This window comes from Bos indicus x Bos taurus, chromosome 8, assembly GCF_003369695.1.
Source record: "Bos indicus x Bos taurus breed Angus x Brahman F1 hybrid chromosome 8, Bos_hybrid_MaternalHap_v2.0, whole genome shotgun sequence".
In the NCBI taxonomy this organism is placed as follows: Eukaryota; Metazoa; Chordata; class Mammalia; order Artiodactyla; family Bovidae; genus Bos; species Bos indicus x Bos taurus.
The window spans coordinates 44919640-44947555 of record NC_040083.1 but is presented as its reverse complement, the minus strand read 5'-3'; the positions used below and the strand labels follow the sequence as shown (position 1 = coordinate 44947555).

At 41.5% G+C, this 27916-nt stretch overlaps 1 protein-coding gene and 1 long non-coding RNA gene across 7 annotated transcripts in view; one reads left to right on the top strand and one right to left on the bottom strand.

Annotated features, from left to right (window-relative positions):
• The window catches only part of LOC113897097, a 90434-nt gene extending 65392 nt beyond the window's left edge, over positions 1–25042 (top strand). Inside the window, exons 4-10 of one of the 5 annotated variants that reach the window (XR_003512255.1) lie at positions 12396–12508; positions 14117–14168; positions 16040–16199; positions 20064–20230; positions 22715–22744; positions 24402–24546; positions 24863–25042. This is a non-coding gene — a long non-coding RNA (uncharacterized LOC113897097). Of the gene's footprint in view, positions 1–12395; positions 12509–14116; positions 14169–16039; positions 16200–16317; positions 16358–20063; positions 20231–22714; positions 22745–23738; positions 23885–24401 lie in introns of all 5 variants that reach the window. The other 4 variants (XR_003512256.1, XR_003512257.1, XR_003512254.1 and 1 more) reach the window with 4 other exon arrangements.
• The window catches only part of PIP5K1B (phosphatidylinositol-4-phosphate 5-kinase type 1 beta), a 346195-nt gene that overhangs the window by 4584 nt on the left and 313695 nt on the right, over positions 1–27916 (bottom strand). For both annotated transcript variants that reach the window (XM_027549417.1, XM_027549419.1), the window contains exon 14: positions 20146–20260. In XM_027549417.1, the coding sequence (XP_027405218.1) occupies positions 20146–20260 (115 nt within the window). The remainder of the gene's footprint in view (positions 1–20145; positions 20261–27916) is intronic.

Sequence of the window (27916 nt, the reverse complement as noted above, 5' to 3'; positions counted from 1 at the left end):
TTTTTTCCCATTCTGTGCATTGTCTCTTCATATTGTTTATGGTTTCCTTTGCTATGCAAAAGCTTTTAAGCTTAATTAGGTCTCATCTGTTTATTTTTGTTTTTATTTTCATTACACTAGGAGGTGATTCCAAAAGGAGTGTAGCAATTTACATCAAAGAATGTTCTTCCTATATTTTCCTCTAAGACTAGAGATCTTTTCAAGAAAATTAAGAGATACCAGGGGAACATTTCATGGAAAGATGGGCACAATAAAAGACAGAAATGGTATGGACCTAACAGAAGCAGAAGATAATAAGAAGTGGTGACAAGAATACACAGAGGAACTATACAAAAAAGATCTTCACGACCCAGATAATCATGATGGTATGATCACTCTCCTAGACCCAGACATCCTGGCATGCAAAGTCAAGTGGGTCTTACAAAGCATCACTATGAATAAAGCTAGTGGAGGTGATGGAATTGCAGTTGAGCTATTTCAAATGCTAAAAGATGATGCTGTGAAAATGCTGCATTCAAATGCCAGCAAATTTGGAAAACTCAGCAGTGGCCACAACGCTGGGAAAGGTCAGTTTTCATTCCAATCCTAAAGAAAGGCAATGCCAAAGAATGCTCAAACTATCGCACAATTGCACTCATCTTACATGCTTGTAAAGTAATGCTCAAAATTCTCCAAGCCAGGCTTAAACAGTATGTGAACCATGAAATTCCAGATGTTCAAGCTGGATTTAGAAAAGGCAGAGGAACCAGAGATCAAATAGCCAACATCCATTGGATCATGAAAAACGGAGAGTTCCAGAAAAACATCTACTTCTGCTTTATTGACTATGCCAAAGCCTTTGACTGTATGTGATCACAACGAACTGTGGAAAATTCTTCAAAAGATGGGAACACCAGACCACCTGACCTGCCTCTTGAGACATCTGTATGCAGGTCAAGAAGCAACAGTTAGAACTGGACATGGAACAACAGACTGTTCCAAATTGGGAAAGGACTATGTCCAGGCTGTATCCTTTCACCCTGCTTATTTAACTTATATGCAGAGTATATCATGAGAAATGCTGGACTGGATAAAGCACAAGCTGGAATCAAGATTGCTGGAGAAATATCAAAACCTCATATATGCAGATGACACCACCCTTATGGGAGGAAGCAAAGAAGAACTAAAGAGCCTCTTGATGAAAGTGAAAGAGGAGAGTGAAAAAGTTGGCTTAAAACTCAACATTCAGAAAACTAAGATCATGGCATCTGGTCCGATCACTTCATGGAGAATAGATGGGGAAACAACGGAAAGAGTGACAGACTTTATTTTTTTGGGTTCCAAAATCACTGCAGATAGTGAGTGCTGCCATGAAATTAAAAGATGCTTGCTCCTTGGAAGAAAAGTTATGACCAACCTTGACAGCATATTAAAAAGCAGAGACATTACTTTGCCAACAAAGGTCCATCTAGTCAAGGCTATGGTTTTTCCAGTAGTCATGTATGGATGTGAGAGTTGGACTATGTAAAGAAAGCTGAGCACCAAAGAATTGATGCTTTTGAACTGTGGTGTTGGAGAAGACTCTTGAGAGTCCCCTGGACAGCAAGGAGATCCAACCAGTCTTATCCTAAAGGAAATCAACCCTGAATATTCATTGGAAGGACTGATGCTGAAGCTGAAACTCCAATACGTTGGCCACCTGATGCGAAGAACTGATTCATTGGAAAAGACCCTGATGCTGGAAAAGATTGAAGGTAGGAGGAGAAGGGGGTGACAAAGGATGAGATGGTTGGATAGCATCATCGACTAGATGGACATGAGTTTTAGTAAACTCTGGGAGTTGATGATGGACAGGGAAGCCTGGCATGCTTCAGTCCATGGGGTCACAAAGAGTTGGACACAACTGAGTGATTGAACTGTATTGAACCGAAGAGCTTTATAGTAGCTTGTTTTACTTTAGGTCTAAGCCATTTTGGGTTTACTTTTGTGTATGGGGACAGATAATGTTCTAGTTTCATTCTTTTACATGTTGTTGTTCGTGTTCACCAAGTCATGTCCAACTCTTCATAACTCCATGGACTGCAGCACTCCAGTCTTCCCTATCCCTCACCATCTCCTGGCGTTTGCTCAAGTTCATGTCCACTGAATCAGTGATGCCATCCAACCATCTCATCCTCTGTCTCCCTCTTCTCCTTATGCCTTCAATCTTTCCCAGCAGTAGGGTATTTTCCAGTGAGTCAGCTATTCACATCAGCTGGTCAAAGTATTGGAGCTTCAGCTTCAGTCTAAGTCATTCCAAAGAGTATTCAGGGTTGATTTCCTTTAGGACTGGCTGATTTGATCTTGCTTTCCAAGAGACTCTCAAGAGTCTTCTCCAGCATCACAGTTTAAAAGCATCAATTCTTCAGTGCTCTGCCTTCTTTATTGTCCACATCTCACATCCATACATGACTACTGGAAAGACCATAACCTTGACTAAATGGACCTTTGTTGGCAAAGTGATGTCTCTGCTTTTCAACACTCTGTCTAGGTTTGTCATCGCTCTCCTGCCAAGAAGCAATCATCTGCTAATTTCATGGCTGCAGTCACCATCACAGTGATTTTAGAGCCCAAGAAAAGGAAATCTGTCCCTGCTTCTACCTTCTTCCCTTCTATTTGTCATGAAGTGATGGAACTGGATGCTACGATCTTAATTTTTTTACCATTGAGTTTTAAGCCAGCCTTTTCACTTTCTTCTATCACTCTCATCAAGAGGCTCTTTAGTTCCTCTTCACTTTCTGCCAGGAGGGTGGTATCATCTGTATATCTGAGGTTGTTGATATTTTTCCCAGCAATCTTGATTCCAGTTTGTAACTCATCCATGCAGCATTTCATATGATGTGCTCTGTGTATAAGTTAAATAAACAGGGTGACAATAAACAGCTTTGTCATACTCCTTTCTCAATTCTGAACCAGTCAGTTGTTCCATACAGGGTTCTAACTGTTGCTTCTTGACCCACATAAAGGTTTCTCAGAAAACAGGTATTCCCATCTCTTTAAGAGTTTTCCACAGTTTGTTATGATCCACACTGTCAAAGGCTTTAGCATAGTCAGTGAAACAGAGGTTGATGTTTTTCTGGAATTCCCTTGCTTTCTCTATGATCCAGTGAATGTTGGCAATGTTATTGGTGGTTCCTCTGCCTTTTCTAAGCCCAGCTTGAACATCTGGAAGTTCTAGGTTCACATAATGATGAAGCCTAGCTTGGAGGACTTCGAGCATAACCTTACTAGCATGGGAAATGAGTGCAACTGTCTGGTACTAAACATTCTTTAGTATTGCTCTTCTTGGGAATTGGGATGAGGAATGACCTTTTCCAGTCCTGTGGCCACTGCTGGGCTTTCCAAATTTGCTGACATATTGAGTGTCTCACTTTAATAGCATCATCTTTTTAAGATTTTTAAATAGCTCAGCTGGAATTCCGTCACCTCCACTAGCTTTATTGGCAGCAGTGCTTCCTAAGGCCCACTTGACTTCGCACTCCAGAATGTCTAGCTCTGAGAGAGAGGCTACACCATTGCGGTTATCCAGGTCATTAAGATCTTTTTTGTACAGTTCTTCTATGTATTCTTTCCATCTCTTCTTGATCTCTCTGCCTCTATTAAGTCTTTACTATTTTTGTCCTTTATTGTGTCCATCTTTGGCAGAAAGGTTTCTTTGATATTGATATTCTTTGATATTCTTGAAGAGCTATGTAGTCTTACCCTTTCTGTTGTTTTCATTTCTTTGCATTGTTCATTGAAGGCCTTTTCTCTCTCTCGCTATTCTCTGGAACTCTGCATTTAGTTGGGTGTAACTTTCATTTTCTCCCTTGCTTTTTGCTTCTCTTCTTTCCTCTATCATGTGTAACACCTCCTCAAACAACCACTTTGCCTTCTTAATTTCTTTTTCTTTGGGATGATTTGGTTTGCTGCCTGCTGTACAATATTACGGACCTTTGTCCACAGTTCTTCAGGCACAGTTTACTAGCTCGAATCCCTTGAATCTATTTGTGACCTCCACTGTATATTCCTAGGGGAATTGATTTAAGTTGTACCTGATGGCTTAATAGCTTTCCTTGCTTTCTTTAGTTTAAGCCTGAATTTTGCTATGAGGAGCTGATGATCTGAGCCACAGTCAGCACCAGTATTGTTTTTGCTGACTGTATACAGCTTTCCCATCTTTGGCTACAAAGAATATAATCAATCTGATTTTGGTATTGGCCACTGGGTGATGTCCAGGTGTAAAGTTGGCTCTTATGTTGTTGAAAATGGGAATTTGCTATGACCAGTGCATTCTGTTGACAGAATTCTGTTAGCCTTTGCCCTGATGCATTTTATACTCCAAGGCCAAACTTGCCTGTTATTCCAGGTATCTCTTGACTTCCTACTTTTGCATTCCAATTCCCTGTGATAAGTAGGACATGTTTTTTGGTGTTAGTTCTAGGTCCTGTAGATCTTCGTAGAACTGATCAGCTTCTTCAGCATCAGTGGTTGGGGAATAGCCTTGGATTACTGTGATGTTGAATGGTTTTCGTTGGAAATGAACCAAGATCATTCTTTCATTTTTAAGGTTACACCCATGTGCTGCAATGTTCCCAGCACCATTTATTGAAGAGTCTGTCTCTACTCTATTGTATAGTTTTTCCTCCTTTGTCATAGATTAATTGACATGGGTACAAGGGTTTATTTCTGGCCTTTCTATCTTGTTCCATTGATCTATTAATATATTTCTGTCTTTGTGCCAGTACTATACTTCTTTGATTATTGTAGCCTTAATAGTATAGTCTGAAGTCAGGGAGCCTGATTCCTCCAGCTCCGTTTTTCTTTCTCAAGATTGCTTTGGCTATTCAGGATCTTTTGTATTTGCATAAAACTTTAAAAATTTGTTTCAGTTCTGTGAAAAATGTCATTGGTAATTTGATTGGGATTCCACTGAACCTGTAGGTTGCCTGGCGTATTATAGTCATTTTGACAATATTGATTCTTCCAATTCAAGAACATGGTATATCTTCCCATCTGTTTGTGTCATCTTATGAGATGGTCGGATGGCATCACCAACTCAATAGACATGAGTTTGAGCAAACTCAGGGAGATCATAAAGGACAGGGAAGTCTGGTGTGCTGCAGTCCATGGGGTCGCAAAGAGTCGGACACAACTAAGTGACTGAACAACAACAACAATTTCTTTCATCAGCATCTTAGTTTTCAGAGAACAGGTCTTTTGCCTCCTTAGATAGGTTTATTCCTAGGTATTTTTTTCTTTTTGATGCTATGGTAAACGGGATTATTTCCTTAATTTCTCTTTCTGACCTTTCATTGTAAGTGTATAGAAATGGAACAAATATTTAAAGTTAATTTTTATTGGAGTATAATTGCTATCCCTGGTGGCTCAGATAGTAAAGAATCTACCTACAATACAGGAGACCCCGGGTTCGATCTCTGGGTCAGAAAGATCCCCTGGAGAAGGAAATAGCAACCCACTCTGGTATTCTTGCCTGGAGAATTCCATGGACAGAGGAGCCTGATGGACTATAGTCCTTGGGGTTGCAAAGAATTGGACATGACTGAGTGACTAACACACAATTACTTTATGATGTTTTGTTAATTTCTTGCTGTACAGCAAAATGAATTATCCTATGTATACATATACTCCCTCTTTTTTAGATTTTGTTCCCATATAGGTCACCACAGACCATGAGTGGAGTTCCCTGTGCTATACGGTAGAGTCTCATTAGTTCTGTATTTTATAAATCAAAGTGTATATATGTCAGTTCCAATCTCTGAATTCATCCCACCCACCTTCCCCTCTTGGTAACCATAAATTTGTTCTCTTCATCTGTGACTCTACTTCTGCTTTGCAAATAAGTTCATCTCTACTATTTTTCTAGATTCCACATATAAGTGATATTATACAGTATTTGTGCTTCATTTTCTGACTTCCTTTACTCTGTATGACAGCTCCAGGTCCATCCACATCTCTGTAAATGTATTTCATTCTTTTTAATGGTAAGTACTATTCCATTGTGTATATGCATCACATTTTTATCCATTCCTGTCAATGGACTTTTAGGTTGCTTCCATGTCCTGGCTATTGTAAATAGTGCTGCAATGAACATCACAGTGAACATAAACCTTTCGGATTATGGTTTTCTCTGGATATATGCCCAGGAGTGGGATTGCTGGGTTATATGGTAGCTCTATTTTTAGTTTTGTAAGGAACCTCCATACTGTTCTCCAAAGTGACAGTACCAATTTACATTCCTATCAAAAGTGTAGGAGGGTTCCCTTTTCTCCATACCCTCTCCAGCATTTATTGTTGATGATGATGGCTATTATCAACAATTATATCACCTCACTGGTATGAGGTGATATGTCATTTTTTTTATTTGAAAATGCAACAGGTTTCTGTATATTAATTTTGTATCTGCAGCCTTATGAAATTACTGATGAACTCTCATAGTTATCTGGTACCATCTTTTGGATTTTCTGTGTATAGCATCATTTTATGTTAACTTCTTTTCCAATTTGGATTCCTTTTTTCTTCTCTGATTGCCATGGCTAGGACTTTCAAAACTGTTCAATAAAAGAGGTAAGAGTGGACGTTCTTCTCTTATTCCTGATCTTAGAGGAAACTGCTTTCAGCTTTTCACTGTTGAGTATGATGTTAGCTGTGGTTCTGTCATATATGACCTTTATTATATTGATGTAGGTTCCCTCTATGCCCACTTTCTGGAGAGTTTTTATCATAAATGAGCATACAATTTTGTCAAAAGCTTTTTTTTTCATCTATTGAGATGATCGTATGGTTTTTATTCTTCAATTTGTTAATGTGTATCACACTGATTAATTTGTGGATATTGAAGAATCTCTGCATCCCTGGGATAAATCCCACTTGATCATGGTGTATGATCCTTTTAATGTATTGTTGTATTCTTTTTGCTAGTATTTTGTTGAGAATTTCTGCATCTACATTCATCAGTGATATTGGTCTGTAATTTTCTTTTTTGTGGTGTCTCTATCTGGTTTTGGTATCAGGGTGATGGTGACCTCCTAGAATGAGTTTGGGAGTGTTTCTTCCTCTTCAGTTTTTTGGAATAGTTTCAGAAGGATAGGTGTTACATCATCTCTAAATGTCTGATAGAATTCACTTGTTAAGCCATCTGGTCCTGGACTTTTGTCTGTTGAAAGTTTTTACTTGTGACTGGTCTGTTCATATTTCCTATTTCTTCCCGGTTCAGTCTGGAAGATTGTACCTTTCTAATAAGAATTTTTCCATTTTGTCTAGGTTATCTATTTTATTGGCATATAGTCACTTGTAGTGGTCTTGTATGATCATCTGTATTTGTGGTATCAGATTTAATTTTTTTATTTCTAATTTTATTGATTTGAGCTTTTTTTTTTTTTGATGAGTCTAACTAAAGGTTTATCAATTTATCTTTCCAAAGAACCAGCTTTTAGTTTCATTGATGTTTTCTATTTTGTCTCTATTTCTTTTATTTCTGCTGTAATCTTTATAATATTTTCCTTCTAATTAATTTGGATTTTGTTTATTCTTTCTCTAGTTGCTTTATATGTAAGGTTAGGTTGTTTGAGGTGCTTTTCCTTGTTTCCTGAGGTAAGACTGTGTGGCCATAAACTTCCTCTTAGAACTGCTTTTGCTGCCCAAGAGCTCACACTAATGAGTATTCCCTGGGGCCTCCACCAGTGTCCTTGCCCCCAAAGTGAGTCACAGCTGACCCCCAGGCCCTGAGGAGACCCTCCAAGACCCACAAGTAGGTCCGGCCTAGGCGCTTATGGACTCACTGCTTTGCCCGGGGTCCCAGTTCATGTGAAACCTGTGTGCATCCTTCAAGAGCGGAGTCTCTGTTTCCCTCAGCCCTCTGGAGATCCCGCACTCAAGCCCCACCGGCCTTCAAAGACAAATGCCCTGGGAGCGCCTCCTCCTGCTGCCAGAACCTCAGGCAGGGGAGCCTGATGTGGGGCTTAGAGCTCTCACTCCTGTGGGAGAACCTCTATGATACATTTATTTTCCAGGCTGTGGATCACCCACTGGTATGTGATTTGATTTTGTTGCTAATGTGCCCCTCCTACTATCTCACAGTGGCTTCTTCTTTATCTCTTGGTGTAGAGTATCTTTTTTGGTAGATTCAAGTCTTTTTTGTCAATGGTTGTTGTCCTGCAGTTAGTTGTGATTTTGGTGTTTTCATGAGCAAAGGTGAGCAAGTCCTTCTACTCTGCCATCTTCTCGAATCATTCCACTGGAATTTTTTTTTTAAACTGGAGGGTCTTGTTGTAATTTCCATAAACTTCATTAAACACCCACTCTCACCCTCCAGGTACAAGGATGTCAAAATTGGTGAGAACTGCCAATTCTATACCCATGTTCTAATGTAATCCTGGAATGACATGTTTGGTTACCTGAAAGTATGCATTATAGGTCTTTAGGTCTTAAGCAGTATCTCCCTGATTATAAACTTGGCCACAATGAGAAGAAGGTGATTTGATTATCTCATATTTAGTATAAAGTGTTCAACAATTTTCCTTTCTCCAAGTTATAATCCACAAATCCTTTATTAACCATCAGTGAAGAGACAAAGTATCAGCTGTCTATCTACACTGGGAAGAAACTCATAGCTTGAGTTTATTCTTCAAAATATGGTACATGTAGGACCCCCTCCAGCTCTCCAACACAGAGATGGGCTCTTCAGGTATTACTTCCACAAACACTAGCAACTTCTTCTGAGGTACTGAAACTCAACCCTCTGCTCACCTGATGGCTTTGGAAGTAGAAACAGGAACTGGTGCTTTGGTGGGAGAACCCAGCCATATCTCAGGGAAGCATGGACAGACAGAATGACATTTGAGCTCTTGTCATCAACTGCTCTTGTATGTACATGTACATAATCATCTGTCCACACAGATGCCAGGGTTCCCTAAGCATGTGATGCTCTGCGAAACTGCGATATGTTTTAAATTCTGAGACCTGAAGGAAAAGGTGTGACAACGGTTGGTGTGAAAGGAGTATTTAGGTATTTCTGTGGCCTAAATCCTTAGCATTATTTATCCACATATGTTGGTTTGTGGGTGTGTGAGAGGTTCATATGTTTATTTCCACTTAAACTCAGGTACTTCTATGACTGAAACTGTACAATGCACACAAAGGAACACAGCAAAACAAAAGTAGTCTGTTTGCTAAAATCAAAGCCCTTTCTGAGGGTGGACCCCACTGTGGGGCAGCCAGGTTACCCCAGGGGTCCCCCTGAAGTAGATCACTTCATGATGGGCCAAGTTTTTGGAGGGTGACTTTTTAGAGTGCTGTGCCGAGGGTGTCAGGGGTGAGACGTTCCTCTTCTGAGGCCTCACTTCTAGGCTCATTTCCATCCCTCCCTTTTTTCCTGAAAGAAACACATACACACCCTCAGCCTACTGTTTAAAAGGCATATTTAGCCAATAGAATTTCATAAGATCTGGAACGTGCTGTGAGGGGATTTAAGGGCAGAGCTGAAACAAGGCAGAGTTTCAGGACTAAGATAAAAGATGATGATGTGGCTAAGATGACCACACTAAATAGTCCCTGAGGCCTCATTGTTCTGTGAGCGCCTGACCTTCATGGGTGACGTTCTTTTTTAACTATAGTTGCCTCACAGTTCAGCCCCAGGGTCCCACGGAAGCATGATCTTTTCCTCTCTGGGGTCCAAGGGCAGCCCCATTCTGATTTTAAGTTGAAATTCTTTGCCAAAATACCCCTGAGGAAGAAACTGATTCCTCTCCAGGCTATCATAGGTGGCAAGTCCCTTATTTCCTTTTCCTGTTCCAAGCCCCTCTTCCCCAGCCCTGTTTCCTTGGCCAATGTTCTCTCTGTTGCCATGAGAGCACCTACCAATGCATTCTGCCTCACGCTCGTCATTTTAGTCCAAACTGCATTGCCACAAACACGCAAGCAGCTCCACAGGGTCTCACCCCTGTCATCCCCTGGGGCCCGGTGTCCCCTCCTTCTCTGGGTTCACGAGATTGCCTTCTCAAAGACCCTTGAGTTTCTGAGGAGCCACCATGTACTCTGGAATTTTTCTTCAAACATCAGGCTCTGTGTTTTCATTTTATCATATTCATATCTGCCCCGTATTAGGATACTTCACAAGGCATGATCACTTGGAAATAGATTGGAGTAGGAGATTTCTCTTTGAACAACAGTAGTGGGTGTCCAAAAGCTCAGCATTTTTTTAAGGAGGTGAACAAGTACAGACACTAATGCTACGGGAATTGGGACACAGTCTATGTATGGAGTCCAGTCACACTGGTATGGGCTTTTTATAGGTAGGAAGCTTTCTCCCAGCTAAGTTTCTTACCTTAGTACTTAAAAAAAAAAAAAATTTAGACTCAGACTCAGGGGTGAAATTATTCTTTCCCAAGAACCAGGGACGAAAGGGCCTTCATTGAGAAGCCTTGAGGCAAAAAGTGGACCTGGAATGACCTTGGAGGGTACGTACAATTTGGAAGAAAACTAGCACATTGTGCCGATCATGTAGAATGTTTGTTGAATCCTGAATGCTGGCAGCACACGGAGTCCCAGGCCTTCTGCCAGCCTTCCAATGCCCTATCAAAGTGTTCCACACCAACCAGCAGATAGATTACTGATAAGATGAGAACAGACCCAAGAAAAACCTGGCACTGATTCTGGATGTCTCGAGGGATGGATTTAGGATTATGGCCTCTCATTTCAAAACTGTTAGTATAGCAGCAATATTTTAACACAGTTCCGGGCCTGATTGATTTGTTTTCCAAAGACCTAAGAGAAGCTGGAGGGCATCAGTGATTTATGTGGCTGACAGTTCTACATTGGACTTTACAGTGACTGTTGCTAATTGTAAATCGAAATGGTTACCTTATTATCTAATGTATCACATAGCCCTGGGGCTGCAACTGAGTTCACTCTGGAGAATGTGGGGAGGGTAATATGGTACTGCTGCTGCTGCTGCTAAGTGGCTTCAGTCGTGTCCGACTCTGTGCGACCCCATAGATGGCAGCCCACAGGGCTCCCCCATCCCTGGGATTCTCCAAGCAAGAACACTGGAGTGGGTTGCCATTTCCTTCTCCAATGCATGAAAGTAAAAAGTGAAAGTGAAGCCACTCAGTCGTGTTCGACTCTTAGCGACCCCATGGACTGCAGCCCACCAGGCTCCTCCATCCATGGGATTTTCCAGGTAAGAATACTGGAGTGGGGTGCCATTGCCTTCTCCTAGCTTCATTCAAAAGGTAGCACTGCCTTGGGATGAGGCCACTGGTTTTTCTCCCTGTGCAGAAGGAAAGGGTGAGCTGCCAGAGACCCCCTAGCCATAGCCAGAGGCTGCAGCCCTATCAGGCCTTTCCCTTCCATCACTTTTCTTGGTACCATTTTTTTCTTCACAAAAACACAGTAGCCGGCATGGATTGCATTGTGCCTCCCAGTTCCCCTTGGCCCATTCATGTGTTCAAGCTTTAACCCCCAGTACTACGGGAGTAAGGGAGTTAAAGTCAGGTCATTAGGACTGGCCCTGATCAGATATAACTGAGATGCTTATAAAAAGGAGAAATTTGAACACAGAGATAGGCACACAGAAGGAAGACACAGGGAGAAAATGGCCATCCACAAGCCAAGAAGGGAAGCCAGAAAGAGATCCTCCTCTTACAGCCCTCAGAAGGGATGAACCCTGCCAACACCTTGACCTTGAACTTCTAGCTTCCAGAACTGTGAAACAATACATGCAATTCTGTTGTTTATGCCACCCAGTTTATAGCACTTCATTATGGCAGCCCTAGGAAACAGATACAGTACTATTACTGGGGTTTACAGAGTTGTTGTTGTTTTTTTTTTTTAAATAAGGACCTATATTTGAATTTTATTATGGTGGTGCTAGTGGTAAAGAACCTGCCTGCCAATGCAGGAGACTCACAAGAGACACGAGTTCAATCCCTGGGTTGGGAAGATCCCCTGGAGGAGGAAATGGCAATCCACTCCAGTATTCTTGGAGAATTCCATGGACAGAGGAGCCTGGCGGGTTACAGTCCATAAGGTCGAAAAGAGTCGGACACGACTAAAGTGACTTAGCACGCACACATACTTAACCGTATATTCTATTGGGAGCTACCACAAAAGCTTTAGTCCCCTGCAGGTAGAATGGCTGTAAAGAACAGGCTGTCAAAGACTGAAAATGAAAAAAAGGCTTTTTCACCCTATGTTTGTTGATACTTCATTAAAGATGCTGACTAAGCAGTAAAAAGGATTTTTCTGTGTTTAACCCCCAAATTGCCATAGGGCTTACAAAGAGGCTCAAGTGTATCTGGCCTTGATGGATGAGAAGGGCATGCTAGGATCCTAGGGAAAATTAGCACCTTCATTTTTATGTCTGATTGTAATTGCAGCCTCCACTCCAACTTGAAAGGTGGTAGATGTCTGTCAGAGGGAATTGCCTTTGCTGTTTGAAGGATGTACCCCAGCCAAACGTGGGTTCACAGCACCAAGAGGCTACCATAAAGTAAGTACATGGAGTGGAGACAGTCCTCCGAGCCTCACACTCGCACTTAGATTTCAATTCCAGGACCTCAATCAATCCTTATCCAGGTTGGTCAGAGGCACCTTCTTACCACGAGGTGGCAGTAGTGCCTGCTGTAGGAACCCAGTCCCATATCCAGTTGATAAATGAAGGTGGTAAGGTTCACCTTAGAATCAAATGCATTTTTCCTAACTGGCCAACCATCTTAGGCGCTCTTAGGGGAGAGCTTTCCCTTCCGTTTAGCACAGAAGGATTATAGGGTGTTCAGAGCTGAAGTACCCTGTCGACAAGCTGACTGGGTCTCAGCCTTGGATGTGTGGGGAGCTTTTAAAAATACCAGTGCCCTGCTCCACCCTCAGGGATTTTCTCTCTAACACACAGTATGTCCCCAACATATGACTGTATCTGTTAATACATTCATTCACCTGATACTTTTTTGCGAGGAGACCACAATAATTTGGGAACATATATCCAACCTCATGTCCCTGGTGGCTCAGATGGTAAAGAATCTGCCTGCAGGGCAGGAGACCTGGGTTTGATTGCTGAGTTGGGAAGATCCCCTGGACAACGGAATGGCAACCCACTCCAGTATTCTTGCCTGGAGAATTCCATGGACAGAGAAGCCTGGTGGGCTACATTCCATGGGGTCATGGAGAGTCAGACACGGCTCTGATGAGCGACTGATACACACACACACACACACACGCTAAAGAGCGTCTGTGTGCCCTTTCACATGTCCTCAGTAAGGTGCTGTAGTTGGTTGACTAGTGTCCCCTGAAAATTCACATCTACCTGGGGCCTTGAAATGTGATCGTATTCAGAAATACGGTCTTAGCAGATATAACCTAGTTAAGATAAGGTCATCTGGTATTAGCTGCTACTGCTACTACTAAGTCGCTTCAGTTGTGTCCGACTCTGTGCGACCCCATAGACAGCAGCCCACCAGGCTCCCCCGTCCCTGGGATTCTCCAGGCAAGAACACTGGAGTGGGTTGCCATTTCCTTCTCCAGTGCATGAAAGTGAAAAATGAAAGGGAAGTCTCTCAGTGGTGTCCGACTCTTCGTGACCTCATGGACTGCAGCCTACCAGGCTCCTCCATCCATGGGATTTTCCAGGCAAGAGTGCTGGAGTGGGTTGCCATTGCCTTCTCCTCTGGTATTAGGGTGGGCCCTAAATCCAGTGACAGGTGTTATCACAAGAAGAGAGGACACACAGAGAGTCCCAGGGTGGCAGTGTGAAGACTGGGGAAGAGATTATAGAGTATTGCAAGTGGAACAATGCTCAGGACCACTTGACCAGAAGCCAGAAGAAGCCAGGAAGCATCCTTTCCTAGATCCTTCACAGGTAGCAGGGCCCTGCCAACATCTTGACCTTGGACTTCTTTGACTTGGAGACACATTTCTGTTGTTTAAGCCTCCCAGTCTGTGGCACTTTGTCGTGGCAGCCCTGGGAGCACAGGCAGAGAAAAAGGGAAGCTGGGCGCTCGTCTCATCCGCATGCCATCTGTCACGTCAGAGGGGCCTTATTTTTTACTAAGTGGACAGTACGTAGGCATCCTCCCTTCTACTCACTTTTCCCATTCTTCCTCAGGTCCCCAGAGTGCGAATGGTATGAGGGACAGCCAGCTCATGAGGTCCCACAGGTATGATTTAAACTTACTTTCCCTAAAGTTTTCATTTCCCTAAATTCTTTTGAATTTGCTTTTTTTGTTTCCAGAAGGCTCAGGGCCTGGTAGTCCCCAGGTTCATACCATTAGAATCTGTTCTTCCACAAACACACTCTTCCCAAGAGTTGAAAAGGCTTATTAGGAGACTAGCAAACACTGGTTTCCTATGATGAGGGAGAAGATGGAAATCGAAAGCAGAGAAGCGACAAGAAGATTCTGGAGGGAGTGGGGAAGGAGAGAGAGCCTGGTGTTGAGAGGTAAAGACAAAGAATAACAGGGGCCCCCAACGAGGGCCTGGATGAATAGGAATCTTAGGCGAGCTTGAGAGCAAAACCAGCCTTGAGAAAGGTGGAAATCAAGCTGGCCTGTGAGGCCACGATTCACTATAAAGCCAGGACAAAAAGAAAAGAACTACCATAGCTCTGCAAATCTGTCATCCAATTAACTGTGGGCCTAATTTAACTGAAAAGCCAGTATGCCTTTATAACTCCAATTCTCTAAGCTAATCCTTAAACAGCAGTTTAATGCTGTTTGTTAAAAAAAAAAAATCCCACAGAGACCTAATCCAGACTGATGGGTTGCCTCATTAATTTGAAGCTGGCGTCACTCTTGTTTGAGGATGAATCCTTTCTAGGTGCCGTGGGGTGCAGGCAGTCAGATCCATTTTGTCAGCTTTTCCACCTGTCTCAGAAATGTTATTTGGTCAGTGACTTAAAAGGATCAAACCCTCTTTGAAAAGCGCCCTATTTTTTGCCCTTTCTGAAATCTCTTCCTTTCTCAACCATGTGGTCAGACAGTGGAAGAAACTGGCATTCTGGTGAAACTTCTAAACCAAAGGCAGCTACTGCCTCTCTCTTCCTATTTCGATCACACTAAGACCTACCAGAAACATGAGCAGCATCTCTGGTTGGTGGGGATGTTAGCTCTCTGCGGAGAAGCAACAGAATTGCCACTGTTTCAAATAAACATCCTTTGCAGCCAGTGCTGGCTCAGGCAAGGAATGATTCCAGAGACCGACACTTCACATACAAGTCATTAACGTCAATGTCAGGAAAGTCAAGTCCAGAAATGCATTGCCAAAAAGTTCCACTGAGTTTTCTAGGACCCCCATGACCTAATTTAAAGTGTCTTTCTTTTTCTCTCAAGCTTTTTTTTCATAGATAATAGTATGATAAGCTGTTAATTCAATCATTTTCGCTTCTCTGCCACCCTTCATCCCATGATCAGAGAGTATTATTAACCACCCTGAAGACACATTAAATAACCAAGCTGTCTGACAGCTGCATATCAGAACACTAATAGCCAATACTGGCTTGGCTAAAAAAAAAAATGGCTTAACTGTTTCTTTGCCCACAGCTGTTTTTGCACTTCAGCCATCGTGCAGAAACACATCTGGATGATCGGATATATTATTGGGAGGCTGCTAATACGTAAAGTGTAAAGCAAAAAGGGCATGCCTTCAAGACTAAATAACAGAAGCAAGAAAACTGTTATTTTGTGGCAGCCCTCTTTCACTTCTCTATTATTTAATAAAGCAGTTCCATTATCTCTTACCTGCCCACCCATTCCCAGTTAGTCATAAAAAAGGACACTCCCACCCACATTTTTCAGCTGCACTGCCATCGTTGCTTGTTCCTCTTTGCACTAACACCAAATGACAGCTACCGTGATCAGTGCCTTAGAATATCGGATGATTCAAAAAGCGGAATCCGGCCCTATTATGAAGACGGCATGATTGGCCATTTAAAATCAAGAGCCTGCTCATCTCTGCTGTATTCTTTTAAATACTCCAATCTGTGTCATCAACTCAATATTCAGTGGAAAACATCTCTTTGGTTATTGGACAGAATCTTAAAAAACCCGATGATGTGAGTATTTGAAACTGAATCAGATAGCCTGGAACGACAGCGTGAGGGTGAACAGCCTTTTTCCAAGAAATAACTAGGAACATGGAACCTGAAGCAAATGCTTGAATAAGGACAATGGAACAACTAGCAGCCATTTAAGGTAACCTATCCTTTTAATTTTATGTCAAACTACTGGAAAAGGCAGAATAGCTAGCCTAATTTACATGCACATAATGGGAAGAATCTTATTTTTTAATTAGAGGATAATTGCTTTACAGTGTTGTGGTGGGCTCTGCGGTACAACAACGTGAATCAGCCGTAAGTATACATATATCCCCTCCCTCTTGAGCCTCCCTCCAACCCTGCCCCCATCCTACCCGGGTAGGTTGTCCCAGAGCACCGATCTCAACTCCCTGTGCGATACAGCTGCTTCCCGCTACCTTTCTACACATGGTGGTGTATACGTCAACGTCAGCGCTACTCTCAATTCACCCCACCCTCTTCCCCCCATCCCAAGTCTGTTCTCTCTGTCTGCATGTCTCTTCCTGCCCTGCAAATAGGTTCATTACTATCATTTTTCTAGATTCCGTATATATGTGTTAATATACATTTTTCTCTTTCTGACTTAACTTCACTCTGTATTACAGGCTCTACATTCATCTACCTCACCACAACTCACTCAAATTCATTCCTTTTAATGATTAATATTCAACTGTGTATATGTACCACATCTTCTTTATCCATTCATTTATTGATAGACATCTAGGTTGCTTCCGTGTCCTAACTATTGCAAATAGTGCTGCAATGAACACTGGCTTACATGTGTCTTTGAATTATGGTTTTCTCAGGGTATATGCTCAATATTGGTATTGCAGGGTCATATGGTAGTTTTATTCCTAATTTTTTAAGGAACCGCCATAGTATTCTCCATAGTGGCTGTATCAACTTACATTCCCACCAACAGTGCAAGAGGGTTCCCTTTTCTCCACACCCTCTCTAGCATTTATTGTTTGTATATTTTTTCGATCATGGCCATTCTGACCAATGTCAGGTGATACCTCATTGTAGTTTTGATTTGCATTTCTCTAATAATGAGTGATATTTATAAATGCATCTTTAAAAAGAAATTTCTTATGCTGTCTGGTGTGCATAAATCAAGTTTATATTTTAAAGAGATATAAACAATATTGTCCATTAGTATATAAATAGTAGCACTAGCAATTGGTAGCACAACCAACAATTCTTAAAGGAGGAGAAACATTATAAGAAAAATTTGTGTTTGGTTACAACACCTAGTATAATATCACCACAGAAACTTTCAACTGCCCTTTCAGTAAAGATGGCTATGATTAAGAGGATTCTAATCAGGTCAAGAGGAAGGAGAGACAACGATGCTGGCAAGATTGGTTTTCCTTTCTGATGCTTTTCTTTGCTATCCATTCTTTCATAGTGTGGAGGCAAATGAAAATATTGAAGGGAGGGCAGTGAGTTGCGTCCTCTCAGATTGGAAGAGCATGCAAAATAATCTCCAGAGTGAAAACACACCCTAGAAATATAAGTTAATGGTGCAGAATTTTCTGAATGTGTTGCCACAAAAGTTGAAATACTGTGAAGGTTGATGGTAGAATGTGTGATGAAACTGCAATACGAAAAAACAGCTTATAGCTATTCTGAGGGGGAAAAAAACACCTTATTTCTGGAACTCCTTGTAGTTTAGAATAGGCCATGGCCAGTCAGAGCTGGAAGGGGTCTTAAGAGGTGATTTAATGATCCATTTCATAGATGAGAAAACTAAGGAGCAAAAAGGGTGATTAATTGACCATCAGTGATTAATGAGAGGCAGAGACAAGCATAGAATCTCAGTGCCTATTTCTAATTAGTCCCTGTCTCATTTGGTTCTGCACAAGTAGAAGGGAATAAGTTAAAGTACTAGAACAATGGTGTGGGAGACCAGTTCTGGGGATCCATGAGGTCACCCTATTTTCCTATTAATACTAAGATGTTATTTGCCTTTCTCATTCCCTCTCATGGGTGCACAGTGGAGTACAGTCACATGCTGGATCATGCCAGATGAATGTGGAAGCAGACACCCAGCTTCTTACAAGAGGGATTGCAAAAACGTAAAATAATGCCATTCTTTTCACTAAGCTTATTTTCATTCTGAAAAATCGAAATTTTCATAAAAATATATTTAACATTTTAATAGTTGTTTCAAATCAATATTTTTGAAATTTCTCATTTTAATTTTAAAAATACAAAATGTTGATAGATATAATCCACATATACAAAAGCTATTTGGGATCCTCAACTTTTAGAATATGAAGGGATCCAGTCCACATATACAAAAGCTATTTGGGATCCTCAACTTTTAGAATATGAAGGGATCCAGAGATCAAAAGGTTTAAGAACTGAGGCAACAAAAACTTGAAAAAATAGAAAGGATGAAAGAGGAATTTTATAAAAACTAAAAATCCTCACTCCTTCCTTTTTGGATCCACTTCTTGCCTTCGTTAGGAGCATGATTCCAGTGAGATGGATACATCAATCAGGAACAACTACAGTGATGGGGGCTTCATGGGCAATATTACAGTGATGGGGGCTTAGGTAGGAGCTGGATTTGAATTTTGGCTCTGCCACTTGAAAGCTCTGAGAACTGATCAGTTAAGCCCCAGGTTCCTCGTCTGCATGAATGGAGGCAAGTAGAACACCTACCTTATGAAAGGGTTAGTGTAAGAAAAGCATTGGTATAGTGCCTGCCTATGGTATGTACCCAGTTTGGCCATTATAATTATTGTTCAAAATACTATGCTACAAAAACCTACTGAATGGGAGAAGGCATCTGCAAATGATATGTCTGATGATGGTTTAATATCCAAAATATATAAAGAAGTCATACAACTCAATTTATATTATATATATATATATATATATGAAACCTGTTTGTTTATATATATATTATGTTATACGTGTATATACATATAAAAAACCTGATATATAGATTATGTTGTTTATATATATATACAACCAGGTTAAAAAATAGGCAGAGGACCTGAATAAGCATTTTTCCAAAGACTTATAGATGGCCAACAGGCATATGAAAAGAGGCTCAACATCACTAATCGTCAGGAGAATGCAAATCAAAACCACACACCTGTCAGAATGGCTGTTATCAAGCAGCCTTGTAAGGTAGGTGTTAATTCCCTCTTTTGGTCAATAAGAACACAAAGAGTTGCCAGAGCTACACCAAGTCCTTACTCAAAACCCGCCAACCCTTTCCTTCAGTAGGAGTTAACATAAATCCTTTAAGTCACAGGATCCAGAGATAAGAAAGGAAGTTATAAGGAGAGAAGTAAAACCCAAAAACCCAGATGGAACCAGCAGGGACCAAATGGTGATAAATCTGACCTCAAACAGACCCTGATTCTCATTAAACACTGATTTTACTACATTAGTGAATTAAATGACATACCCACTGGTGGTCACAACTGGAAATTAAGGACCAAAAAAGGATAAAAAGAGTGGCACCCTACTCCCTCAAACATCCCAGTCCCTTCCCACATAGACTACTGCACATGCCTCCACTTAGCTTCATCTCATCCCTCCTCCTCTTGTCTTTACTCTTTAAAATCAAACCCTTCTCACCACATGGGTGAGAAGCTGACTTGTGAACTATATATATTCTCACCTCTCCATTCTTCGGCCATTGAACAAGGCTTGCACTGCACTGATCTCAGCTTTGGCTTCATTATTTGGCTACACGAACCCACACGTCCCCCACACAAGTGGATACAATTGAGTCAAAATAGATGTTAGTTTGTGAAGAATGACACCAAGGTGCCCCAGTTGGCTTCAACAACAGGGGATTTGCTCTCATTACATATGATGATTTAGGATTTTATCCTCAATATTCTTCTGTGTGCTGTTCTATAAGAACTATGGGATGACATAATTTGTGAAAAGACACACTGTTTGTAGAAGTGATGGGGTGCCATTGTTTAAAACTCAGATATGCCTTACCTTACAGAACTTGTTCTTGTATGAGCTATGGCTTGGATCCATTTGTTAACGAGGAGGAAAAGAAGGGGAAGAAACCAGATCTTACTTACTAAATAGACATCAAGCACGGAGGCATCATCTTGCATTTCCAGAGCATCTGGCTCAGAAGTCAAGTAGATGGTCCCCTCTTCCAAGGTAAAGGTGGAACTGGAAGGTAACCCTTTACTGGAAAAATAAGGAAGAATGATGAGCATGTGGCCTTCAGAACAAAATCCAAGGACCCCTCCCAAGTGGTGGCTGAAGTGGGTGAGCTTTGGGGGAAAGAAAAATGTGGGGTGTTTGAAGGAGATACGGTCACACCTAGAGGTATGTGCACTTATGTCTGAAGAATCTGGCTTTATTGGCAGTGCCTTTTCTCTGTCAACTTCAGTGCATGAGACACTTTGTATTTCTGAGAGGTGATCTGTTGGCCCCACGCCTTGTGAGGGTGGACTTCTGGCAATCTAGAGGCCCATCTCCAGCTCTGAATAGTTAGCTCTCACTGCTTAAATCCTTTTCTCAACAGTATTGATGTTTTTCTAGCTTATAGACGATAACCTGATCCCTCATTAGCATTGATTTCTTTCTTTCTTCAAACCTAAAAGTGCAGCAGAATCCCCTTGCGGGCTTGTGAAAGCCCAGACTCCTGGGCTCCACCCCCAGAGTTTGATTGGGTCTGACATGGAGCCCATGGTAACAAGCTCCCAGGTGATGCTCTTGCTGCTGATTCAAGGCCGACATTTGGAGTGATAATGAATTACATAAATACAGAGCTCTGTTATCATGTGCTTTGTGAGGACAGTTGAGATAGACCCTTCCTAACAAGGATAACAACAAAAGCCAAGGGAACCCAGGTAGACAGCACTGGAGTCCTTTATGGAAGGGAAGCCACCTTGTTTGGTCATGATATGACAACCAGTGTTAAGGAAATGGTCCAATAGTGTAAAGAACCTGCCTGCCTACGCAGGAGATGCAAGAGACACCGGTTCCAGTGCTGGGTCGGGAAGATCCCCTGGAGTAGGAAATGGAAACCCACTCCAGTATTCTCGCCTGGAGAATTCCATGAACAGAGGAGCCTGCTGGGCTAAGTCCACGGGGTCCTGAAGAGTTGGAAACGACTAAGCGCGCGCACACACTAACATTCAGTTCAGTTCAGTCATTCAGTCGCGTCTGACTCTTTGCGACCCCATGGCCTACAGCTAACATTGACAATGTTTAAATTGGGAATTTAGTAGCTCAGGAATGTACAGTCTTCCCCCCTACTGAAATAAAAGTTAGTTATATTTGTAACCTGTGGAGATTTTCCATGTGGTTTTCAGGAACAAAATATCTACACACAATGGTGGAAGAGTCTGATGTTAGTGTTAGAAGAGGGTGGGCTAGGGGGCTGGCTGGCAGCCACGTGGGACAGACCTGGCTGGGGCTTTGCCTGGGCACTAGGGCAGAGAGCAGGAGAGGAGAAGTCTGGCCTCCCCACTCACCTCCCCATCACCAGGACCCATCACCCCCGGGGGCTGAGCTCTCAGCTCGCTCCATTGAAAACTCCCACCTAAAGTCACCCCCTGGGCTTCTTGTCTGAGCTTCCCAGATAGATAGGTGACTTACTGAGGACATTATACCCCTCAGTCCTCCATCTTCTGCGCACGACACATAATTCTACTTCTGTACATACCTATTAATTGAAGATACATGAAATAGAAGTTCTGAGCTCTTCAGTATTAAAAAAATTTCTCAAAAGAATTATATGGATCTTATGAAATCAGATTCATTTGTAGAACACATAACACAAAATTGTGAGAATCCAGACTAGTAGTAAGAGGAAAGGGAAGCAGGGAATCTCCCATAGGTTTTCCATTTGGTGATATTTGAGAATTTGGAAACTCAGGGATGAAAGCCACTTCACTTTGGCTTGATATAATTTCTCTTTAAATTCTAGACACAGGGAAAAAAAAGTCCTCTTGCTTTTCAAAAACCCAAGATGGGTTATACGAGGTGGGAAACTGTGTGTTTTGATTGATTTTTAAAGATCAAGGTGAATGTGGCTTCTCTCCACTGAGCTGTGGACTTTATATTGTAAACCTTTACAGATTTTTGGGTTAAATAAACCATCAGGTTTCAAGGGATGCTGTTTGGAGAGGCACTGCATGATAATGAATGTTGCTCAGGTTATTTTCTGGATCAAGAGCAAGGATGCTGTAATGGGCTTTAATTGGCTTTTGCCTTTTGACTACTAAGATGCCACTCACTAATCCCATGGGTAGGGAGCAGTCCTGCCTGGTTAAGCCTTATGAGAAAGATGAATGCTTTATCTACTTAAACATCAAAGCAGGAAACAAAGGGGTTGCAAAATATGTATAGTTCACATTTAATATAATTCAAAAATCTCTACTGGCTTCTGGGTTATTTTGTAACCATAATTTACTTGATGAGGTTCAAATCTAAGCTTCTCTCATCTTGCTTGAGTTTTTGGTCATGATTTCAAATTATTTCCATCCTAAGATTAGGGGTATAACCAAGATATTCTAGAAGTGCTTTTTCTTTTTAAAATTTAATTTTTTAATAGCATACCACCTGTAGTATAAAATATAGCAAAAAGTAATCCTCCTCCCTTTTTTTTTTTTTGGTCCTTCTGTGATTCAGAGTTCACCTCCCTAGGAGTAAATCCTTTTTGTAAGTATTTTTAAACCTAATATTTGTTTTACTTTTGGAAACTATGAATGAGTCACTAGCATGGTTAAAACCAAATACAAATAGAAAAACAATTCATTTTCTTTGGGGTTTAACAAGTACATTTATCAGCTTATGGTCAGTTGCTCAGTTGTGTCTGACTCTTTGCAGCCCTATGGACTGTAGCTCACCAGATTCCTCTGTCTATGGGATTTCCCCAGCAAGAATACTGGATGGGTTGCCATTTCCTTCTGCAGCTATTTTAGCTAAAATATAATAGATTACAGAGAAAGTACTATATTTCCTTAATACCATATGGTCAAATTTAATAACATCCTTCAAGCATATTAAAAGAAAAGACCTTCTGTTAATTTACCCTGTTTTGCACATGTTAGAATAATATCCTATCTTAGTAAGAAGAATATTCTGAGCATCCTTAAATTTGGGGGACAAAAATGAGATATCCAGAGTATATAAAAAACTCTTGTAGTACAACAGTAAAAAGACAACGCAATCAAAAATGGTCATAGGATATGAATAGACATTTCTCCAAAGAAGATACACAAGTGGCCAATAAATGCATGTCAAGATGCTCAACGTGATTAGTCATTAGGAAAATGCAAATCAAAAGCACAATGAGATACCACCACTTCACAGCTACTAGGATGGCTATAATAAAAAAGAGAGATGATATGGAAAAACTGGAGCCCTCCTACTTTGCTGATAGGCATGTAAAATGATGAAGCTAGTTTGGAAAACATTTTGGTGAATCTTCAAAACCATACAGCTCAGCAATTCCACTCCTTGATATATATGTAAGGAAAATGGAAAAATATATGCCCACACAAAGAACTGCCCGTGAACGGACACAGCAGCATTACTCATAACAGCCAACAAGTGGAAATAACCCAGAAGGCCACCAGTTGATGCATGGATAAGTAGTTCATACAATGCAATATTATTTGGCAATAAATATAGTAAAGTATTATCTATGCAGCAATACAGGTGGATCCTGGTAAGTGAAAAAAAGCTGGTCATAAAGGAACTCATACAGAATGGTGGAGAGATGCTATGCTGCAGGCTGGGGAAGCTGGGGACCATCTGCAGAGTCCCAGGGCCAGCGCTGCTGGTGCAGGAGCAGAGGTAAGGGGGCCTCTATCCTGGAGGATGGTCTGCCTAGAAAATGCAGACTGCTGGCCCATGGACCCAGGCCGGCTGCGAGAAGTAGGTTTTGGGCCCAAAGAGATTTTTTTAAAAATTTGAATGATTGCTAAATTAAGTAACAGGAAATTCCTATAAAATCCAGTCGTCCACAGATTCTAATGAGAAATGAGATGGGCAGGCAACTCCAAGCCCACATTTGTGAGTAGCGATGAGGCTGAGGCACGTCCTCTCCATTGTTCCAGGGTCCCTACTGCTGCTTCTGCGTCACACACCGGGCCTGTTCTCACCATTGGCATCATCTCTGCCTGGTCCCTCTGTGTGCATGTCAGCCCAACATCCTCACTGCACTGTATGAAGAAGCTGAGGCTTGAGAGGCATAGTAACTTGCTCAAGGTCACACTAGAGTTGAATAGAGCTAGAATATGAACTTTGTTTTCCAATTAAACACCTTTTCTATGGTCACCCCTGATGAAATTTTATAAATTTGTTACTGCAGAAATTGAGGGAGCTGAGACCAATGTGCCTAGAAGCTTGAGGATCATCCCATAAGCCAGCAAAAACAAATGCAGATTTGATGCTTGATGTGAGCTGTGGAGATCTTTTGTTTGAGAAGAGTTATGGCCAGAGAGGTTTGAGGAAAAGTAAGTAGGCAAAATATGCTGTACAAAGCAACATATTTATCTTTCTCAAAAAAGTTAAAATAGAATTACCACTCGAGCCAGCTATCTCATATATATCCCAAAGAATGGAAAACAGGGTCTCAGATATTTGTTCCCTCAGTGTTATGGGCTGAACTGTGGGCTTCCCTCCAGCCTCCATTTATATCTTTAAGTCCTAACCCCAGTACTTTAGTATGTGTTGGTATTTGGAGATAGGCTCCTTAAAGAGGTATAATTAAGGTTAAGTGACATAAATGGGATGGCTCTAATTCAATATGATTTGTGTCCTTATGAGAAGAGGGGGAGGAGATTAGGACTTGGATACACAGAGGAAAGACCATGTGAAGAGGAAGAAGATGGCCATCTACAAGCCAAGGAGAGCCGCCTCAGAGAAAACCAACCTTGGTAACACCTTGATCTTGGACCTCTAGCCTCTAGAACTGTGAGAAAATAAATTTCTGTTGTTTAAGCCACTTAAGTCTGTGGTACTTTGTTATGGCAGCCCTAAAATTAATACATCAATTTCACAGCAGCCTTATTCACAGTAGCCAACAGATGGTATAATTTCACCGACTTCCTCTTGTAAGTAGTCAAATTCAAAGAAGAACGTAGAAGGGAGGTTGCCAGGGGCTGAAGGGAGGGGGAAATGGGGAGTTGTTTAGTGGGCAAAGAGTTTCATGTTTTCAAGATGAAAAAGTTCTGGAGACTGGTTGCACAACAATGTGAATGTACTTTGAATGTTGAACTGTTCACTTAAAAATGGTTAAGATGGTAAGTTTTGTGTTATGGGTATGTTACCACAATTTTTAAAAAGTAACATATTAAAAATGAATATCTGATAGTTAACAAGAATAGAGGTATATAAGCTTCTAATGTTTTAACACTTAAAAAAGACATGTAAACATTTAGCCCTGTGTAAACAATTGGGCATTTATAAAGTCGCATTAAATGCTCTTGGAATAATCTGACATTAAATAGCAAAAGCTATGTAACCAATTAATCTTTTAAAAAATATCTGTTATCTTCATTATTCAGTATGTACTGAGTGATATCCAAGTATAGAACTGGCATTTTGCTTCCCTAAAAATCTTAGATTAGGTCCTATCTGCTGCCCAAGAAAGGATGAGAATACACTTCAGGGAAACAGATACCTCAGCTGATAAGGCATTACAGGCATGGCTCAGCTGGGAAAATATCTGCCTGCAATGCAGGAGACCTGGGTTCGATCCCTGGGTTGGGGAGATCCCCTGGAGAAGGGAAAGGCTACCCACTCCAGTATTCTGGCCTGGAGAATTCTGGGTCGCAGAGTCAGACACGACTGAGCGACTTTCACTTTCACCATCTTTGCTTTGAATTCTGGCTTTTCCTCTTAGCTGTATATGCAATACTGGATGTGTTTCTTAACCCCTCCAGTTACTGGAAACTCCAGGTTCCTATATGTAAAATGAGAACAACAACACTGAACATGCAGGATTACTGGAGTAACAGCAAACGCCCAACACAAATACCCATTTTTGCACATTGTATTCTAGGCGCCAGGATGCAGTAGAGATTAAACAGAGATCTCTGACTCATGGAACTTACACAGCATTGAGGAAAACAGGTAATGAGAGGAAAATACTTAAAATATATAGTATGTTGGTCAAAAGCACTAAGGAGAAAAATAAGGAGAGAGAGAGGTGAGTGAGCAGCACAGACCATTCCCAAGCAGCACAGTTTCCCTGCTCTGCCACTGGAGTTTTCAGGGCCTTAGGCATGAGTCAGAAACCAGGGGACACATCCAGGTCCCCTATGTCCCATGAGGCACTATCAAGGTCTCTGAAGCCTCACTGAAGCCCCTTTCCCTGGGTAGGGACAGGCACAGGCACCCCGACTCCCTTAGAGCTCTCTCTAAAGATCACATTCAAACTGCCAACTCTTCCTGGCTTCTCTAACTTTGCTCAAAGACTGTAGGTAGTCAGCTAAATGGTTTCTGACCACTTCCTTTGCATGTCCTGCAGTCTCACACCTTGCTTTTGTTTTGGGTTTCTGCTGAAACTGATAATCAAAATACTTCATTTTAACATTCTGCTGCTGTTTTTAGCAAAGAGGTTAGTAAAGGTTATACATGAAAATGCTTCATACAAGGACATAAAGTATTATCTGGGCTTTAAGAATCTTTATACTCGAATGTGGATGTGTTTGTCCATTGCTACTTAAAAAATTAATGAAGTACAATCCATAAAAGAGTAGGGAGATAATGCAAGAATAAACCATCCAATGTAAATAAACGCATCCACAGCCTACAGCAAATTCCTCTTCCCTTGAAGATGCCCCAAGTAGAAAGGTAAAATATGTTCTAAAAGGGATTTTCACTTAAATGTTTATGTCACTGATCGATTTCATGTTTGTTTCTCTCCAGTTCTGACACTGGTAATAGTCTTGCTATTGCTCGGTTTCCTTACTTTACTGTTGACTTCTTGGGCACAAGCCTGTTTGGAATTGGTTTCTAATGTCCCAGGCTGAGTTTTCCAGATTCCATTTCAGGGGTCACTTTCTCTTGGGAGGAGTGCCTTCAAAACTGAACAATCTACTCAGAAGGCCTGCCATTTTTCAGCCTCGCAGCTTGGGAAGATCCATTTTCTAGAAGCAATTTTATGTGAACAGGTTTGAGTCTGGCTGGCTGCCTGGGTTCTGCACCATCAAGTTTTGCCACAGTTCCCTCAATTTAGATGGTCTGAGGGCTAATTGCACCTAATTTGCAGCAAGGTACTCAGGAAACTGTTAATCTATCTAGTTTTCTTCCTCCCTCGTAAAAGCAGAGGCGCTGCCAACATTCTTCGGCTGCTCTGGTCTCTGCACACGTCACAAACTTGTCACAGGTTAAGCAGGATAAGGAGGGGGAATTTTATGTCCTCCTAGCTCCCTCTGGGAGCTGACGTTAGTGGCTCTCTGATGCCGCTCAGGCCTCTCTGTCATTTACAAAAATGTTCCTTTCTTTTACCAGCAACATTAGTTTGGCTTCACTGGAGAACATTAGCCTGGCTGGACTGCTGAAAACAGGAATAGGTAATTTTATAGCCTGGAACACTCTGATTTCTGTTTGCAGACCTAATGAGTGTTTTATAGCTGATTCTCATGGGGGCACTTGCTCAGAGAACATATGGTACAAAGCACAGTTTTTGTCTTTCAAAAGTTATCCCCTCACTGCCTTTTTTGTCAAAGTAATAACATAATATATCATATGATAGAGATGACTAATGATAAAATAAACAACCTCCTGCTCCCGCCTGTACCCCAGTCATCTCCCCAAGGGCAGTGCCTTTCACTATTTCTCTTTTTAGCCCTTCTGGTGGTTTCCTTCATATCTTTT